The sequence below is a fragment of the Clarias gariepinus genome, chromosome 2 (assembly GCF_024256425.1).
Source record: "Clarias gariepinus isolate MV-2021 ecotype Netherlands chromosome 2, CGAR_prim_01v2, whole genome shotgun sequence".
Taxonomy (NCBI): domain Eukaryota; kingdom Metazoa; phylum Chordata; class Actinopteri; order Siluriformes; family Clariidae; genus Clarias; species Clarias gariepinus.
Window position 1 is genome coordinate 22,195,735 of NC_071101.1, and position 21,340 is coordinate 22,217,074.

The window sequence follows — 21,340 nt, forward strand, 5'->3', positions numbered from 1 at the left end:
GTGCTACATCTTATAGTACCATATAATAATAGTTTATTTTCTAACAGCTCGTAATTAGGTGTGATGGTATAATACTTGTTTTCCAACATTTAATAGCTTTTTTTATATTATATTATTTTATATTTGCCTGTAACTATTACAAAATGAACATATATTGTGCCACATGTGTACATACAGTATTATTTACACAGATATGCAAGAAGTAAATAGACAGCCCAAAATAGTTTTATTATCAAACATATATCCACCAAATTTTGTATTCTATTTGTTTCCTTCTTTAAATAGGAAAATACCCATTTTTAAGCATGTCTAAGAGAGCAAAGAAATTTCTAGTTTTCAAAAAGACCGTATTGTGGGTCAATTGTGAGGTACAATCCCAGAGGCAATTAGTTATTAATCTTGAAATACCCCTTTCTCCTGTTAACACAATTAAAATTCAATTTAAATAAGAAGAAAGCAACAACAGAGTCCCTGGGCCTTCTGAAAGAAATCTTCATGCTGTTCAAAGATCTCTTGAGAACAACTCTCATTTAAAAGCTTCATAAGAGTGGAAAAAGATTGCAAATTAGCCCAGGAACAGCAGTAAATGATCTTATTAATAAAACCATACATGCACAAAAAATATTTAGTATTTTAAAGGTACAAATAAACTTGTTACAGCAAATAATTTGGTGTCTATTTACTTTTTGCATGTCTCTGTATGTGTATATTTCATGCTCTATTGCTATGTTTACAATGCAAGCAAAAGAGGCCTGCATCTAATTTACTTACCAAATCTGATTTTTTTAGGCTGTTCATGGTCCTGTATGTTTTCAATGTGACCGGTATCTGACATTAGTCTAAACAAATCACACTCTCCATCTAACCTGCATTAACTTTTTTATTATAAGATACCCTACTGTATATGTCCTGATTGTTGTCTTTTGTACAGCACTTTGGTCAACTTTGTTGTTGTTTTAAAGTGCTTTAGAAATAAAGTGGTATGGTATGGTATGGTATGTGCTCACGTGATGTATTTAAGCTCACTGTAAAAACAATTGGACACTTCTTTGCTTTGTGTCCTAAATTTATTTGAATGTTGCTTTTAAACTTTAAGCCTGATCACTGCAGCCAGGTTCTCATACTCATTCATTTCTTCAGATGTAGAACTCACATGAATTCTGATTTGACTGTTCCACTGAGGCCCAGTTCACACATACATAGTTATTTTTAAATCTTAAAACATGTGTTATCAAGCACCACGATAAAACTGGCTCTCATCTTTTTTGCTGCAAAGAAGTTCATTTAGCTTAACCTGCTTAAAAAATCAATAATTAACATCACCTCCGATTATAAAGGCTTTAGCTTTATGCTGGCTTAAGTTAGCAACGTCGCCTTTTGCCCCCAGGGTTCGAGTTCGATTCCTGCCTTAGGTCTTTGTGGATGGAGTTTATGCATGTTCACCCCGTGCTTGGTGGGTTTCCTTCGGGTTCTCCTGTTTTCCCTCCCATGAAATATATGTGTGTTAATATGTGTGTGTGTGTGTGTGTGTGTGCCCTGTGATGGATTGGCACCTTGTTCAGGGTGTACCCCACCTCATGGCCGAACTATCCTGGGATCAGACTCCAGGCCTTCCATGACCGTTTACACAGGATAAAGTGGTATAGACAATGAGTGAGATGAGACAATGTCTTTACAGAGGATACAGTAAGTAGCAGACACATCACAATATAATCTGCTCAAAGAAGATTATTGAATATTTTAGATGCCTTCAGATTTGTTTTACAATGTAGAAAAAAATAAAATCAGGAAGACCATGGAGTTAGTGGCAAAACCTTTGACTGGTGGTGGTGTGTGTAAAAAAAATCTATATATACTCAGCAAGAAAAGAAACGTCCTCTGACTTTTAACTGTTTTTACTTTCAGTAAACTTAATGTGTAAATATTTGTATGAACACTAAAAGAGTCAACACCATAAGACATAAACTAAAAATGTTTCACAATGTGTCCCTGAATGAAGGGAGGCTCAGAATCAAAAGTACCAGTCAGTATCTGGTGTGGCCACCAGCTGCTTGAAGTACTGCAGTGCATCTCCTCCTCATGGACTGCCTATTGCGGACAGTCTGAGCACTGATGGAGGGATTGTGTGTTCCTGGTGTGACTCGGGCAGTTGTTGTGGCCATCCTGTACCTGTCACGCAGGTGTGATATTCGGATGTACCGATCCTGTGCAGGTGTTGTTACACGTGGTCTTCCACTGCGAGGATGATCAGCTGTCCTTCCCGTCTCCCTGTAGCGCTGTCTTAGGCGTCTCACAGTGCGGACATGGCAATTTATTGCCCTAGCCACATGAGCAGTCCTCATGCCTCCCTGCAGCATGCCTAATGCACGTTCACGCAGATGAGCAGGGACCCTGGGCATCTTTCTTTGGGTGTTTTTCACAGTCGGTAGACAAGTCTCTTTAGTGTCCTGCGTTTTTAGAACTGTGACCTTAAATGCCTACTTTCTGTAAGCTGTAAGGTCTTAACGACCATTCCACAGGTGCATGTTAATTAATTGATTATGGTAAATTGAACATGCATGAAAAACATTGTTTAAACCCTTTGCAATGAAGATCTGTAAAGTTATTTGGATTTTTACATTATTGTTGAAATACACAGTCCTGAAAAAGGGACGTTTATTTTTTTGCTGAGTATATACTGTATATATATATATATATAATGAGCCGCGTGCTGTGTGAATAGAGCCTTACTGCATTCTTTGACTCTACGGGAATCCGATGGCTCCACCCAGTCCTTTTTATCTAAGCTCCTCCCACTCCCGAGGTCCCCCCGCCCCCTGGCTCTGGCCCTGCTCGCGCGGCTGGGGCACAGAGAGCCCCCTCCTGTCCGCTAAACTGAACTTACCCTTCAGGGGGGAAAACGAAGAAACTGCAAAACCCGCGTATATCCAAGAAACTGCTGGAAACCGAGGAACTTTTTTTTATTGCAAAAAAATAAAAATCTCCCCGAAGTGTTTGGGCCGCGGCTGGGTGACGCACGGGCCGGCAGAAACAGAGACTAGGATGTGGGTCTGGTACCTCCTGCTCGGGTCGGGAACGGGCACCAGCTCGGTCGGTGAGTAGAGCTGGAGCGTGAACGCGGCGCAGGCCACACGCACGAGCTTTAAACGCGCTGTTTGGTAGCGAGAGAACTTCTGCACTGTGACTTAACGACTGAAGAAACTGCGCTGGTGTTGGCACTTTTGTTACTGCTAACTTTCAAACCGCGTATCGTTAAAGCACACAGTAGAGCGCGAGCGTGTTTAAGCCGCAGCTAAGCGTTAGTCACGTCACTGTGTGTGTGTTCAGTGTGTGTGTTGTGTGAGTGTGATAGTAACGCTGGAGAAGCCACTGAAGAAGCGGGTGGACGGGATGCAGTGTCTCTCAGCGCGGCTCCGAGCGAGGCTTTGAAGTTTACACATTTCCAGAATGTTTGCATGTTCTGCGATACATTGTTGCGTTTTGTTTACATTGTTTTTATTTCCCCACGCAGGGCTCGGGTTTAAAGGGCACAGTTGTAAGCAAAAATGTATTGACAGGAAGGCTTTCAAAACTAATGTCTATGAAGTAATGTAACTTAGTGTGTGTAAGGGGAGCAGAAGAGCAGGGGTGAGACTTATAAATCAGTAGGAAAAGTTCAGTCATACTTTACCTAATATAAACAACAACAACAACAGGAAAAAGATGGGGTTAAAAACACACTACATCAGGGCGCTGCAGAATTCTGATTGGTCGGAAAGAAGGCGTTGATTAATTTTCTGCAGCAGCTCTGAAAGTTGTTTTAGCTGCAGGGCGAATTGTGGGTTACACACTATATGGACAAAGGTCCAGTATTCGGCCGAACCTGCATGGACTTTGTATTCAAATACATACACTTCAATATGGAGTAGACCAAGCTATAACTGCTTCCACTCTTCTTGGAAGGCTGTTCAGATGATTTTGGAGTGTTTCTGTGGGAATTTGTGCACATTTGTTCTGTGGAGCATTTATAAGGTCAGACACTGATGTTGGATGAGAAGGCCTGGCTCACAGTCTCCGTTCCAGTTCATTCCAAAGGTGCTTGATGGACTTGAGGCCAACACTCTGTGCCAGGACCAGTCAAGTTCTTCCTCACCGGAACTCATCAAACCATGTGTTTATGGGGCACAGTCATGTTGTCCATGATGTCCAAGTATTAACATTGAATTCAGTAATTAACAGGTTTGGCCAAATACTTTTGTCCACATAGTGTGTATGTATGTATGTATGTATGTATGTATGTATGTGTATACAGTTAGACCCGAATTAAGGTATAGAACCATCTCAGGGATGATCAGAAGAAATGGACAGCACCTGAGTTAAATATTAGTGTCACAGCAAAGGGAAATATTTGAGTTTTTCTTTTTTAATAAATCTGAAAAAATGTCAACAATTTAGTGTTTTTCTGTCAATATGGGGTTCTGTGTGTTATGTATGTGTATATATATATATATATATATATATATAAAAAAAAGGTTTTGCTAAGAACCCTTTAAATGGGTTTCCTATTTTTTAGGACTTGACTCTATCAGAGGAACAAACTAAAGAATCCCTCTAGGTTGGTGGATGTTCTTTTTAAGGATTTACTTTAAGCTTTTAACAGACTTGGGCACATTTTTCTGATAGCTCTTTTGCGAATTGTCTTTTTTTATATATATATATTCCTGAGCACACTTAGATGCGTGCCAAGCTGCATGCCTATTTGTTTTTCATAGTCAGAGAATTTTCTTTGTTGGCACTTAGCAACAGATGTGTGACTTAAGCCAGCTAAGTGACAAGCAGCAGGCCATATGGCCTTAAAACTGTTTATCCCCCAAATGGCTGTAATTGAATACTGATTCAAACCCCAAAAAGCTATTTTTTTTAATCCAGAGCTGCATGTCTGTTACATGGAGATACTGGGCATTCCCGTTAATACCCAGAAATACTGTCTGCATGCGCAGCACATAATATGGGAGAACTCTATGGTTTAGGACCATGTTTTCAAGAAGGAAGGTGCTCAAAAATTCTGCTCGTGAAGACTTCCATAATAGGGAATCAATTTCTCATCCACATCAATTGCAACTGATTTGACTCCTCGTTCAGCATGTTTTCATTGACTTTGTGAGGGAGGAAAAAAGACATGCAGTGTTTGCCAGTGGGTCAGTCGTGATTAGGTATTATTAGTTATAATATGAGTTGTGGTTGCATGGTGGCCTTGCATCTCAGACTCAAGCCTGTGTGTGTGTGTGTGTGTGTGGAGTCTGCATATTCTTCCAGTGCTTGGTTGGTTTTCTTCTGGGTACTCTGGTTTCCTCCCACGGTGCAAAGACATGCAGCGTAGCCTAATTGGTGTTTCTGTAGTGTGTCGCCTGTGATGGATTGGCACCCCACCTGTGTGTAGCCTGCCATGTGCCCTAAGATATTTTCCAGGCTTTCCACAACCCTGTACAGGATAAAGCGTTATAGGAAATAAATGAATGAATTAATTATTAGTTACATTTCTTAGTGAAGTCTAAGCTCTGAAGAACCCTCATTCTAATTGATTAGAAATTGTTGATTGATTTTCTCTAACAGCAGCTCTAAAAGTCATTCCAGCTGGAATGTTTAAGTATATATATTAACATGCTTGCTTCTTGTCTAGTACCCACTTACACAAAGACAGTTTAAACAGCCTGCATAATTGCTGATATGATGAAGTGTTCTGCGTCTCCAGTATCAACGCCTTTTAATGGAGCTAAAGCTGTACAGACAGAAGAGAGGCGGGTATTGGTATTGTGTACTGAACTAACAGGGGTAAATGTTCTTGCAGACCTTCTACTATTGATTGGACGATCAGTGATTATAGTCGATGATCAGTTCATTTCCTGTGCATTTCAAGCACCAATTATGAAAAATAGATTTTAATTATTAAAATGTCTAAAACACAGCATGTTGCACAGTTCTTTTCTGCACGCCTGGTCAACTGCTGCATAGCAAAACCATGCATGTAGAGAACTGTGCATGCTCAGTTGTGTAAAGTGGTGAATGAGATATCTCATGGTCACAATTTTTTCTGTTAAAAAAAAACAAAAAAACAAAGCCATCTCCTGACCCGCTAGTTTAGTTTCGAGCAGTGGCGGAACCAGAACAATTTACAAGGGGTGGCAAAAAAAATGGGCAGGGAGGTTTAAAGGGAGGTATATACTTTTTTCAGTCATAGCATGCATGTATTGATTGGTTGTTCTATGTAGTGAAATGGTGTCGTTCTGCCATGGATTTAAAAAGACCAGTAGATCTGTCTGCCTGTCTCCATCTTTCTCACCACCAGCCTCTGATTCTGTCCCTCACTCTGATTCAGCTGCACCCTCATCTTCATGTCTCATCTTCATTTCTACTGCTTTCTCTTTTCTCTGTGTCCTTCTATGTGTCTACTGGCCTCTCCTGCCTTCTGTATTCCTCTTCATATCTTCTTCCTGCTCAGTCTGCATGCTTTTCTGATTGAAAAAAAAATCCTTTGCCCTAAATTTAAACAATACTTTTTTACTTCCTTTTCTTTTCCTTTTTACTACTCCGACCTACAGCAGCCAAGATATGAACCAGTATTTATGATTAAAATCCACATCTTTTATTAAGATACAATAAAAAAGAGTGTGGTTAATACACAACTATTAGATCATTTAAGATGTAACACAGAGTTATTGTGTGTGATCACACACACCATTCTGTGAAGGAAGTGACGGTCAGGTGAGTTTCATGGAACGCACACTAAGCAAGAAAGAGATTCGCTCAGTTTGTGTTTGTGCGTCTATTCTGAAAAGCAAAATAGAACATTCACAATGAGGAAAAGGATAAAACTTAACTCCAGTCAAAACCGCACATGTACATTCTCCTTTCTAAGTGATCTTTAGATGTTTAATCCCATCATGGTTGTTGTATTCCATTCTAGCAGGAAATGGAGCAGACTGGTTGTGTGCAGACTCTGTGCTTTAGAGTTTTAAACATCCTGTTTATTAACAAATGTTGTGATTAACTTTTTTTAACTTTACTAATAACTCCAATATTGAATTATGTTTAGCAAATGTTACATGTAACCGAGTGCAACTGTTGTTGGCCTTAACAAAGAGAGGCTCTTACTTCTGCTTGAGTTACTGCAGCAGCTAGTGCTGTGTGTGGAGCAGCACGTCAGTAGCAGTGGAAGTGACGCTGTGTGTGTGTGGGACGTTCAGATGCAGTACAGAGTGCAGCTCACCCACGTTCTGAAAGCGCTTTTGTTTGTTTCAGTCTTAAACAGCTTATTGACATAACTGTGGTTTTGTGTTTTGTTTTTAGGATTCGCAGTGTTGGGAACAGAAAAGTCGAGCTGGGGGTTGGTTTGGGGACGTGTAGCAGATCCGGGGGGAAAAAAACATACAGTGGGGGGGGGGGGGGGGGGGGGGGGGCATCTGCCCTCTTTGCCCATGTGTAGATTTGTCCCTGGTTTTGGGGGAAATGATACAATACAAAGAAGGAAAATCTTAAGATCGTGAAGAGCGTGATATGCAAAATCTGTCACAAGGAATATGCGTATAAGGGTAAATACTGGTTGGCCTACAATGAGAATAAACTTCTGCTTTGAGAGCTGCATCGTGTTTGAAATGCTAGCATATATGGTAATAGATGCTTTTTGATGTACGTGTGTGTAATGTACTCTGGGTGTAGTAATAGTTAATGGTGATGAGATTGATTTTCAGGAAACACAAGTGCAAGAAGCATTGCACTGTGCGGTAACTGATTAATAATCGATCGTTGATTGGTTTACTCAAACCGATGATGGATTATAGAATGGCTTCTGCCTCCCATCACTTCCTTCTACAATTACAAAATGATAGACCTTTTCTGTAACCTTATCATTGATTATTGAGCGCAACATCATGTTCTGTACGGTACCTTACCCTTAAGACTGAGCAGAGATAAGTTGAATGCACAGTTTGTATGTTTATTCAAGTTGATGGTTCACAAGTTAGCTCTTTGCATCATTCTTGAGTAAATACTTTGAGTGTTTACAGAGGCAAATTGCACATAATGCCTCTCTTCGAGCTCTTTTTTTTTATCCAGACACATCAGTGAGTTTTATCTACTCCTTTATTTTCAGAAAGAAGCTCCCAGATTAGCTGTAAACATGCACTGACTGGTAATTTTCAGAGTTATGGTAAACTTGTAACAGCTTTATACTGATTTCATAAGATCTTGTAGGGTGCTGTTTACACGATCACTCGAATAATCTGGTAACTGCAGGGATCAGGTCATTAGTGTGCATGTAAACACATTCAGTTTTTTCAGAAGGATCAGGGTGTTAGATCTGCATAGGAACCGACCAGTGTTGGACTCTTACCAGATAGGTTTCCTACAGCTATCCTGATGACTGTACTCATAAAGGCCAGAGCAGTGCATGCCTGTACAATAGTACACAGCTCATATCACTCAGTAACACACTGTAGTTATTTTACTTCTCATTCCTCAGACTTTAAATGTTTGTTTATCTTTTGGTTACTTTCACGGTTGCTTCTTTATAATCAAATTAATATTCTTGTATTTTTTTTTTATCATTTAAAATGTACCCTTAGTTAAATGTCTGTTGAATATTATAATACTTGTCTCATATGTTTCATACAGTACGTGTTCTGACAAAGACAGGTGCCTCGACTAACTCGTATGACCTCAATAAGATGTCTAGAGGAATTAAGAGATTCTGAGTGGGATTTCAGCTCGGATAATGCAGCGGCTCAGTTTGTTCCTGCTGTAAGACTGTTCAAGGTCGTTTTCTGACAGTTAATCCTAAGATCATTTAGTAGCTATATTAAGAATCATGTCAAAGTCTGGTTTGCCAAATGAGACCACGTGGCCTAACTGTTCACTTTTAGTGACATGGAAAACCGCTATCATCAACACTGTATCATTAATGGGACATTAGACTTGAATCAAACTGTATTTTCCATGATGTAATTAGATGTGTTTGATTTGCCAGTAAAATTGTTACAATTAAGATACAGTAACTCTAAACCATAATAAAAAGTGACTTTTTTTATATTAAGAGGCTAGAACATTTTTCTCACTTTCGCTGTTATGATAATGTATTTCATACTAAAGTTACGGCTGGGCAATATGACCTCAAATCAGTGTAACAATTAATTAAAAATTGTAACTTGATTATAATTAATAAACGATTACTTTTAGTTTTTCTTGAGCACAAGGTTTGTGCTGTAAATATGCTGAGCTATGCCTTGAATATTTTGTTCAAATGAAAGAGTACTCCATGTTGCTCCAAAGTCACACACTGGACAGGGCGTCACACACATAACAGGGAGTCAGGTGAATACACACGCCATGTATGTTTTCAAGGGGGCAGTACATAAACATACACAGTGGGCCAAGAGAATAAAAAAAAACAGTATTAACACTTAAAAAAACAAAAAATGGAATAATTGACACGAGCAAATTTTCGTCGATTAGAGCTTCAGAATGTCGTTTTCGATTAATTGCTCAGCCCTACTACAGTACATTATTTACTCGGGGAAACTAGGCTATGATTGTAGAAGCTCAGCCATCTTGGTTTCCAGTTTCACTTGCGTCTGGAATTGAATGGAGTGGCGTCCGATTGGGTCCGATCAGCATGGCTGGGTCGTGATATCCAAAGCCCCTGGGTTGACGGAACTGAAATTCATCCGGGTAAGCTCCGTCACACATTCCATCACATATTCGCCTTATTGTTCACCAAGCCATTTACTTCAAAGTGGTGTAGTTGTCGGTATTCAGACTATTTCTGCGAGACGGCATTTCCATTTGAACACCAGATGAAAGTAATCTGTAGTTTAACTGATCTCTCACACTAAAAAGAAAACGTCTTTGCAGGCTAAATGCCTTTAGAATTGTTTGCAGTGTGGACTAAGGGTTAAATTTGCCTCTAGGACACAGTGCTTTTCCACCAGCGCTAAAATGAGTGAAGATCGCTGTTGTTTGTTCAAAATACATTTCTGCCCTTAGGGCAGTCGGGTTTGATGTTTTATGCCTGTTCAAAGACACTGAACCTATCTAATAACCTTTAAAGGATGCCAATGCTTGCGCTCCCCTCCTTGAATTTGAAAATGTGCCCAGAGTCATTTTGTAATTGCTGTTTGCTCGGACTTCTTATTAGCATTTCAATTTAAGGATTGCATCTCTTTTTATTACAGTTTTCCCCAAAATAGTCCCTTAAATGTCACTCTCTAAAAGTCATAGCCTTTTTAAGGGTCACTAACAATATGGCATGAGGTGAGCTGATCCTCAAGTGTCAGACGTGTTCTGTTTTTAATGAGAAAGTAAATCTGTGTTCTCTGTTGGAGTCGGTTTCCCGCGTGATGTCAAATGTGCACATTCAGTGTTCAGACTTTCAAATTTGAGAGAATCTGAAACTTTCAGTCTTTTGGTATTAATTAGATTGTTGTTAGTTTTGCCTTTAGCGTTGCACCTGCATGATAAGTTGAACAAAGTAAATATCAAGAATGAAAAATTCCCCAGTCAGCATGCTGAGTCGCTTCACTCACCTGTCAAAAACTCACCCGCCAAAGCAACAGTTCAGTTGATGTTCACTGCATATGAAGATTTTATTACTTTAAATTAGCATAGTCTTAATATTATATGTAGTAGGGGTGCAACAGATCACAAATGTCTCAATTCTGATAAGATCACAGATTTTGTGTCACAGATGGGATCATTTTTTCACTTTGGTAAAAAAAAAAGGAGACTTAAATAATTTTGCGTGTTATTTGTGCTGCACTGAGTGATTGCATAAAAATCGAAATCACAGTGCAGTAACTGTGCAGTAATTTAATCGTTGAATGCTGCAATTTATTACAGGTCATACTATATATGGATAGTCTGGACTTCATGCAGAGTTTGTCAATAATTTACAAATTTGTTTATTATTTTGCAATGCTTTTGAGGTGATGGATAAATATTGGTAACCAATTCTTATGTGATCATTAGTGCAATGGTATGTTTAATAGTTATATATCGCTGTTTAAGTCAGAATATGTGTCCAAATAATCACAATGTGATTGCGTGCAGTCCTGCGTTTTATTTATTACCTGTAAAACTTAACACAAAGAGAAAAAAGGAAGATCTACTTTTTTATGTGAACATTGTCCGCTCTTTCTTAAGGAATTGTAATTGAATTAAATGTTCTGTATAAATTTAAAACAGTAAGTAATAATAAAAAATCCAAAGTTGCTCAACTTGACCAGAGACGGCTTTGCTGTTTCCTTTCCAATCTGAAGGAACCAATCAGCATGGACTTTGTTCTAGTTGTGTTAAGTTAAGCCTTTATTTGTCACATATACATTACAGCACAGTGAAATTCCTTCTTCGCATATCCCTGTGTAACTAGTGTCAGAGGGCAGGGTCAGCCATGATACAGCGCCCCTGGAGCAGTTAGGGTTAATAGCCTTGCTCAAGGGCCCAACAGTGGCTACCTGGTGGAGCTGGGGATTGAACCGGCGATCTTCCGGTCGGTACCTCAGTACCTTAGCCCTCTAAGAAAAAAATGTGTGTACTAACAAAGTATGTGTAGATAATTGTTTTTAGCAAAACATGAGGCGGGTCTATCAGTGTGATCTGGCAACCATGGCGTGAGGGCAGGCAAGCAGCAGAGAGTTTAAGCAGGTGAAAATTAGATGGTGATGACCAGTGTTTAACTCGGGGATGCCCAAACAAAGCTATACTGCGGTACAGCGAAACTCGATTTCACGGTGTGAGGATTAAACTTTACAATTAAATAGCAGGTCTCATGCGTGCCAAACCATGGGGAGAGATCACAGTTCGGATCACAGATGTAGAACAGTCCATCACACCTCTAGCATATAATTATATCCAGGCTACCAGATTCTACCTGGCACAAATACTGTACATGTGGTAAGAGCCTGTGAAGTCTGTTGTTTAGACTATAATTAAGGATTGTTCAGTAGATTGCATATTACTGTGTTCTTATTGCTTTGCCTTAAAGAATGTCACTGTGTCTGGATGAATGATGAGGTAATTCATGCTCAAGGTAACCCTTATAGATGTTTATAGCTCCAATACTACATCAAGCTAGGTTTCTTAAAGGTCTCACTCAGGCTTTGTTCAATAAAGAGTGATATCTGCAGAGAAGAAATAAACGAGTGCTCAGATGAAAGACGACAAGAAGCGATAAAATCTTCATCTAGCTTCCCCATTCAATCTTAGCAGAACACTTGTAATGTATATTAATGTGTCATTGACGTGTTGCACTAATCCATAGTGTCAAGGGCAAGCTGAAGCAATTAAGGCGGAGATCTGAAAGTAGAAAATGTATGCCTATTGAATTTGTATTGACCTAAGCTCCACTGTGAGGTAAGCTTAAAAAGGCAGGCCTTTAACGTTGGCACATGAGTCTGAAATCGAACCGGCGTTCAACAGAACATCACTCACTGCGTCATCCTCAGGAATGACTAGAAGGTTCACACACGCTGTGTTGAAGTGCTTTTCTCCGTTTTAATGTAACTTCTGTTATGTTTAAATGGTCAGCTTTATCTTTATCTGCTTTCCTTTGGTTCAACTAAGTCTGATTTCACACTGCGCACAATTGGACTTTTTTTTTATGTACCGAAAATAATGCAAAAGTGTGCATACCTTTTTTTGATTAACTTACATATATTATTCTAATTACAAATGTTGATGGAGTAACTTTTCTTCTATACCAGGCACCACCAAATGACGGATCGCTAACGGGCCCGTTGACACTGAGTGACAGTTTTATCCGAACCCTTATGCTTTACTGGTACTGAGAATTACTCATATACCAGTAATCTAGCGATTTTTCCCTCTCAAGGTGGGCGCGGCTATGTTAGTCACTTAACGGAGCCAATCAGCGCCTTAGTTATCCGTATATGGACAGAGTGTGCGGGAGGAACAGAACTGAAAGCTGAAGAAAAAAATAAAGGAGACTATGAAAACAGAATCATCAAGGATGAATGGACATGACGAGTCTTTCTGTTGGAAGTTTAAAACCAGTTTGTCTTATATGTTTCGAAAGCGTGGCGATAATAAAAAGCAGCAATGTGAAGAGCCGCTATGAGACAAAACACGAGTCTTTCACATTCGTTTACATTACATTATGTTCACCTACATTATATGATGATGATTCACGAAAGATTTCATAAGGGTATATATTTAAATATACAAAGTCATCAAGTTTTAAACTGTCTGCATGGTGAACATGGTTAATGAAAATTGGCATTGTTTATATACTTACTGTATATATAGATATCTGAAATTCAGCCCTCAGCTCGAAGAAAGTCGTCTTGACGGAGCCTTTGTAATTTTTAATTCAGTACGCCTGATCTATACAAAGGTACTACTCAACACAGTCCACATCACAAGTGTGATGGTTTGCACCATCGTTGAACCCAACTCTCAGATCCTCTTTGAAAATCCCTTTTGTTGCAGTTGATGGTCTTCCACAGCGTGGTTTGTCTTCGATGCTGTCTTTCCCCATCGTTAATCCTCTTCATCCATCTGTGCACATGTCAATGGTGCCAACTCCATAGACTTTCTGTAGCTCACTGAGAGACCATCAAGTGCGACCAAAAGGATTTTCAAAGAGGATTTAAGAGTTGGGATCAATGTTGGCGTAAATGCATCGCTTGTGATGTGGACTGTGTTGAGTAGTCTTTTCGAAAAAACAAAATTTGGCTGAGGGAAGTGCATAGCTAAAATGTAGTTGGAAATCTTGATCAGTTGTAATTCATTTGGAACCAGAAGAAGACCTTGCTAAGACTCTGGCTTTGCTAAATGCTTACATTTAGGTGAGGATCAGGAATTTTAAAACAGTATGTTATTGGAAGTTTTTACACATTCTAGTAGATTCAATGAAATATCTGCTCAGTGCAAAAACACGATGGTTTTAAAGCCACAGACTCTATAATTAAATCACTGTAAAATGCCATCTTAAGACATACAAACGAGCTAACCTTCATATTCAGGATTAAAGACTCGTATAATGGTTCAGTTTTCTCTGGGTGTGAGATGTGGATCATCAGAGATTTTTTCCTCACACTGTCTCAGCAGCTCAGTGCAACAGCTTTCTCATATCTGTGACCCCGAACTTAAACGCTGTATCGACTTTCGGAAGATTTCAAAGAAAATTTAAAGCAGTGAGAGACAATGAGCTGTGTTGTGCCAGCGCTGACTCTTAAAATATCTTATAGTTGTGTTGACATTGTAAAAGGACATAAAAAAAAGTTATTTCAGCTCAGAAATCACCAAGCCCTTTGGCTGCGCATGCTGATTTGAACCCAGCTGTGTGTGTGTCAGCTGGTTGAAAAGCTTAGCAAGAAACGACGGGCCTCTTACTTCCTCATAGGAATAATGTGAATAAATCTGGGATGGTAGGATGCCTTGGCTGAAAGTGAAACACAGTGGGCTTTTCTACGAGGCACAGCAGTCGTCTTCCTTTTTTAGTCGGAGTGCTGCTTTTGGGGTTGAGCTTGGGATTTGGGCGAAGCCGTTTCCTCAGCAGCAGTGTGTGTGTGTGTGTGTGTGTGTGTGTGTGTGTGTGTGTGGGAGGATCGGGACTGTTCATCTATCTCTTCTGCCCTGCGAATGCCTTTTATAGAAAGTTATTGAACTTCTTTCTGTTTTTCCCTTCTCTCTTATTTGTCATTTGTCTTTAGCAAAGGTCACTAATGCCACAGATATAGTGTAGGGGGAAGTGGGTAGTATAGTGTGCCAGAAAATTGGGCCTCCTGCTGTTATCCCTGTTAGCACTTGCTTGCTTGGTTGTGCTACACACCATGTGTGTGCATGTCGAAAATTATCAATGTCAAATGGTAAATGTGCCATAGATTTGATCAACATATGATGTTTTTAGATCGTTCTCATCACATACTGTAGTAAGCAGACGAGTTTAGTACTTAATACACTTTGTATAATACATTTAATTTATAAAGGAGACAGAGGAATGTATGGCTAAATGTTTGTTATACAACTGTTCAAAAAGGTGTGTTTTTTGAACATCCATTTATAGGTGTAGTCCCCTTTGTCCTTATAATCTCACCCCTTCTGAGGAGGCTTTCCACTCGATTTTGCAGCTCTGTTGTGGGGAATTGCGCTTGTTCAACCACATGAGCATTAGTGAGGTGAGGAGCCGAGGACACCTTGGGTGCACTTAGAGGTTCAAGGGTGTTATTCTAACTTTGTGGCAAGCGTTTGGAGAAAGCGCAGCAATGGATGTGATGGGCAAATGCCCACAACATTTTACTCATGTGCATCAGTTCTGAATTTTACCCTTATGGAGTTAAAATCTGCCTATTATCATGCTCCTCATTTCAAACAAATATTTTTATTGTGAATACTGTAATTCCAAAATCCTGATGCTAGTTTGCTGGATGTTTCTGTATTCCTGGCAATCCCATGACCTTCACGTTTGACAGACGCCCTTATCCAGAGCAACTTACTTTTTTATCTCTTTATACATCTGAGCAGTTAAGGATTAAGGGCCCTGCTCAAGGGCCCAACCGGGACAACTTGGTGGTTGTGGGATTTGAACCTGGCCCCTTCCGAACCGTAGTTCAATGCCTTAACCACTTAGCTACCCCGACCCCTTGGTAAGAGGGCTGTGTATCACAAGGGCATCCCTAGTGCAGTGGAGTTTAACTGTCTTAATCAGAAGGAGGCAGAATCAGTCGTTTTTAATGGCGAAAACAAAAGAACAACAGTTTGTTGTTTTCCTGAATTATTTAATTATCCAGTAATGTCATCCTAATGAGAAGAACGACATAGAATTAGTGGAGACTTTGGACTCAGAGATTCATGGATGGAGGCATCTATATGGAAACGCTATCAGCAGGTTGTTAAGCACCACAGTGAGCAATATATTCAACCATAAACCCACGTAAAAACAGATCAGCATGCTGTTGGACGAAGTTTGAAGCAAAAACCTGATCTCGGAATTTTATTAAAGATGCAGTACCACCTTCTTTTTTTTATTTTTATTTATTTCTACATTGTAAAGCAATGCTGAAGGTGTGCAAATTATGCAATAGTTTCCTTTGAACAGTTAATGTTAAGATGCGTCTGCTACTTATGCTCTGTAAAGCCTTCATAATAGATCTACTCTGGCGTTCTGTTAATGGGTGATTTCTGAGGCTGGTAACTCTAAAAGAACTTCTCTGCAGCAGATGTAAGTTTTGGTTTTGCTTTCCTGGGATGGTCTTCATGAGAGTCAGTTTCCTCATGGTACTTGATGGGTTTTGCAAATGCGCTTGACGATGCTGTTCTTGCAAGAACTATTCCAGGACAGCAGACCTTCATGTCCTCAAAATAACAACTGACGGTTGTTATCGTTGTTGTAACTAAATTACCTAATTCCATATGTTATAATGTAGAAAGTAAATCCAATAAAAATTTGTCTTGGATTCCACGGAGGTTCTGGAGAAACTGTGAAGTAGTGGCACAAGAATGCATCGCTTTTTCTGGGCCAAACAGTGAAAATGGCTCTTCCCTAGCCACACAGTTCTCAAGATTTCAGCCATGATACTGACTGAGAGTCCAAGGAGTGTGTAAGTGGAGGGGTGTAGTTTGGCTCCTCTGCAGCACCTCCCCCTCTTCCATGGCAAACTCACAGAGAGGGTGTAATGTGATCTCTTGCATTAACTTGAATGGCAACGGCAGTCCCCTGACTCTATTGCTTATATCTGGGGAACTGTATATGCCTGAGCTTTTGATTGCTTCAGAGAGGAGGTTTTGCCTTGCAGAATGTCAAGTGTCGCGTGTGTGTGTGTATATTTTAAAAAATGTGGGTTAGGAAGCCATTTTTTCCAATGTGGTTCTAAAGGTATGTTTTTTAGTGTTTGTTTTGTGAAAATGAGCCATTGTGTGAAAATTGTAGAATGGATCCCTATGGAAAAAATAAAGCTTTATAACACACAAACAGTTTGAAAAATCTTCTTTCTTTAGAATTTGAACAAGGCTGGAGACGCAGCTCTCTAGTTTGATATACGTTTTGTTGGGATGCGAGTGTGATTTGACGATAGAGAGATGGAGGAATATTTTTTTGCTGATTTACTGTTTTACCACTGTAAAATGCAGTTCAGTTTCTATGAAGTAAGTTTGGAGTGAGGTTGAGGTCGTACTTGAAGAGGCTAATTATTCTTAAACAACATGATTTTTTTCGAGCTCTGGTTTTGATCTTATGTCTTGTTTTCTGATTGGACCAAAAAACGAGAGCGGTAAGAGTCACACGAGCAAAAGGGGTTTGGCACGTGTCCCGAACAAACCCTCTGAATCCTCAACTCGAAGGTGTTTTGTGCCGAGGTTGACTTCGGTCCATAGTGCACAGGAGACCTGCCTGAAAGTTTGGATTTAACTTACAGCTAAATCTGTACAACTGGAAAATCGTCGGCCCAATTCCTTATCAAAGTAATAGCACCCGTTCCAGATTGTCCCAAAGGGCTTTTTGGCCCAAACCCTCTATTTGTGTAAGCTGCATTTTTTTTTTGTCTTTTGCTAAAAATACTAGAACAAGTATAAATACTAGTAAAGGCAGCCTCAGGGCATCCCTGCCAAAAACGAATAACATGCAAGTGGTAGTTGCATTAATGAACAAAATAAATTATTATTATGGCACAGTTATATTTTTACTTAAAAAATTATTCTGTTTTGTTATTACAGTTCATAATTGTTTCTATATATAAAGTGTGTGGAGCTGTTGCAGGGTGAGTGCCACCAGCACTGCTCTGTCAGCTTCGCATGTCTCAGAACACCGTGTTCTCCGCCTGGAGGCAAATCAGGGAACACAAAGCACACTTCATTTCCTAAAAAAAAAGGTCCTAATCATTTCTGCTCTCCATAAAGTGGATGTTATGAGAATAAACAAATGAAACCTGGCCTTAATTGTTTTAATGTCAATCCTGTTGGCACATCAAGATCAGCATTAATCTGCCCATTGACTTGGTCCAGTGTTCACCAGTACTGTTCATGCTGTGAATCAAAGTGAAGCGTCAAAGACATTTAATTGGACTATCCCTTTGAGAAGGGGATGTCCAGCTCTCGAGTTAAGGAAAAGAAAGCTTTTTGTCTAGATATTGTGAGTTTAAGGTGATGTCACAACAATCTACCCAATTTGCTGTGCTCTCAGGGAGGGAGAAGGGGCATCCAGGTCACCAGGAATGCCAAAATTTTTTCACTTTTCCATTAATTGCATTAATGTCCTCTAATGTTTTATGCAATTCTATAAAGTATAAAATTGTCGCAGCTTAACTACCATTAAAAAAAGACTTAATCCTGGTAAAATCCCTGTTTAAATCACTGAATGACTTAAACCTTTCACGTTTTTTTTCACGCCATGTTTGTAACGGACTGTAGCTGTTCTGTGGAGGGATATTCAGCTCATGTTACTGGATAAATAGTGTGTTTCCCTGACATGGGAGTCAGCAGACATTTTCTAAATGGGATTTGCATTAAGCCTGCGCTACATCTAATAAAACATCCAGCTGGTATGGTAGAGACTCTAAACACAGGGTTTTTTTTTTTTTTTGGATGAGCAATAATGCACATCTTTTATTTAAAGCTTAAATGAGGGTTGAGATATTATTCAAGACACTTTGTTCGCAGCCCAGCCCAGGCTAAATCAAATTAGGACAGAACAAATCACTGGAATCATCAACATTACAAAGCTGCAAATAAATAACTGATGCAGTTTATACGAAGTGAAAGATCTGCAGTTTTCCATCACAAGAATATTCCTCCGAGACACCCTTGTGGTGGAGATTATCCCGGTTTCCGTCCACTAATGAGCTGTAATGGATTCAAACAGTCTCCCAAATAGCCGGTGAGCAGGAGAGAGGAAGAGCTGTAGATGTAATCCTGCCATAGGTGATGTTTTTGGGCTGCAGCTCCATTTATTTTCATTTAAGATGGTGTCAAAGACCAAGCCCGTGCAAAGAGTTTGAGTCATGTGTCTCTGTCAGAGCCCCTCCTTCTATTCCTCCACTCCCTATCTGTTAGGACAGATGGCTTAATGGCAGAAGTGAAGAGAAATGAGGCATACCTCACGCCAAGTGAGCAATTCCCCCCAGCTCATCGAAAATGCTTGTCTCGCCATTTTCCTCTGACTGATGTGACAAGTAGCCTAAATGGTAAGTTTAATGGCTCTGACACATACGTAGAAAGAGGCAGGTGTGTCTGGAGACGAAGATCAAATTATTTCCATCATTCATGCATGTACCCTGAATTTTTTTTTTTTTTCTGAAAGAAAATCAGGTGAAGAATTGATGAATTATCTCTGCTATTCTGAATCCGTTAGTTCTGGCCATTGAAGAATAAAAGTGGACAATGCATTTAACGTGATTTATTTCTGTTGGTTTAAAAAAATAAATGCACATCTAAAATACTACAAAAAACAGCACCACCCCTGCAGAGTGCTAGATGGCATCCAATGCCAGTTACAAGAGGCTAGATGGCATCTAATGCTAGTTAATCCGAGCTTCACCATGATGGCCCTTTTTGCTTAAGCCCCTACTCATATTCACCAAATGTCACCAGTTTTTTCTACTCTGTTTTCTCTTAATATAATTCTTACCCTATTACACAACAACTAGCGATCAGAGAAAGCGTGGTGACGTGTGCCCACTGAGATGCAGGATACTCTGCTAATGCAACATTATAGAGCAACCGCATACATCCTGAGGAGAGTGCTACAGTAAGTGCCTTCCTATGTATAAATCAACTAACACGTGCAAGTGACTAGGATCTCTGTTTGACACGGGGGTAAAGAATGCCTTCCTTCCCACCCAGGGAGCGTCTGGGTCTGTTTACTTTCATGCTTTTTATGGTCTTTCAGCCATGGATTGAAGGCTTACAATAATAGTGCAAGTACTTGGACATTTGCTCCACATGACCACGAGCCACCTTTTACAGGAACAAGCTTTGTGAGTGACATTTAAACCAGCTAACCACAGTCTTTTTCTCTTTTCCCTCTGGCTGTGTGCAGTGTGCAAGAGGATCGCGATTACTCACCGCTAACCTCCTCAATCAAAATGAATTGCTTTGTCATAGTGATTAAAAGTGATTGTCTAAGGAATTTTAGTTCCGTATGTGATTATACATAGAAGTGTGAATAGTCAGTAGAATTGCACCCTTCAAGATTCTGAATGTTGTAGCCAGAAAAGTGTGAAATAACTGTCGAATGCTCCACAGGAATGTCTTAGGCTAATTATAATCTAAAACCTGCTGAAGGGCGTTTCACATTAGGGCCTTAGGAATGTTTCTAAGAACACTTGACCCCGAAGTCTGGTTCAGTTTGATCAATGAGAACATAAGCATTCCTGGTTCGGAGATGATGCCCGAGTCCGCTGGGAAAGGTCGTACCCAAGCGTACCCGAACACGGAAGTGCTCCTCTGTTTAAAACACAACGTCATCGGTGGCGTCTTTCTCCTCCGAAACCTCAGCGTGCACATAGCACACACTAATCTTATCCTCCAACCTACACAGTCAAAGCTGACAAAGTAGGAAGGAACAGGAGTTTATATACTTTATTGCCTGTCAGTCTATCTCTTCACCCCATATTAGGCCACTGATCTTCAGTTTTCTGGTTCAGATAAACTGAAAATTAATTTCAGAGAAGGAGACTCCCAACGCCAATGTTTTCTCTTTTCATACAAAGTTGCTTCTTTGCAACAGACGTAGTAACTGAACACCCATGCCTGCTTGTGCAGCACAACTCGGTGGGTTATTGCCAAAGCAGGTCTGAAAGGGCTGAGTGTCCCGGGGGTCATGTGATTCCTTGGGAGGAATGGGGATGAAAGAAGAGGTTTATTCAGTGGAGCTTTTATATTGCTGAAATCGTTAATGAGGCATCTGGCTTCGTACACCTGGCTTACCTGTGGTTGGAATGTTAATACATGAATAATCTGATTCATATTCACATCGAGTCACCAGTTTATGAGGTAAATTTATCTAGTGCATTGTAAATGGCAGGATTGAACAGGTTGCCGGGTTATTAAATAGTTTAATAGAGGTATGAAACTCTAGGGACCTCACAGTTTGATTCGGTTGGGTACAGAACCATATCATGTAACTATAAATACAGTCTTTTTGTCCCCTATGCCTATGGGTAATGTCTGATTTAGATTTTTTTCAATACATATAATAATTGGAAAGTGACACAGCAGGTACGCTTTCTGGGGAAAAAAAAAAGAAAAACACTGGAGTGGTGATATTAATTACTTGCATTATAGAGTATATATGTTTTACCTGGGAAAGTGCACATGGTGTATCTTTTTAAAAGCCTGACAAATTAAAGCTTTAAAC

The 21,340-nt window shown here is 39.8% G+C and overlaps 1 protein-coding gene across 2 annotated transcripts in view; it reads left to right on the top strand.

Annotated features, from left to right (window-relative positions):
• The first annotated feature begins 2,836 nt into the window (after positions 1-2,836).
• ldlrad3 (low density lipoprotein receptor class A domain containing 3) overlaps positions 2,837-21,340 on the top strand; it is a 92,151-nt gene continuing 73,647 nt past the window's right edge. For both annotated transcript variants that reach the window (XM_053515675.1, XM_053515685.1), the window contains exon 1: positions 2,837-3,094. In XM_053515675.1, the coding sequence (XP_053371650.1) occupies positions 3,043-3,094 (52 nt within the window). In that variant the 5' untranslated portion in view covers positions 2,837-3,042. The remainder of the gene's footprint in view (positions 3,095-21,340) is intronic.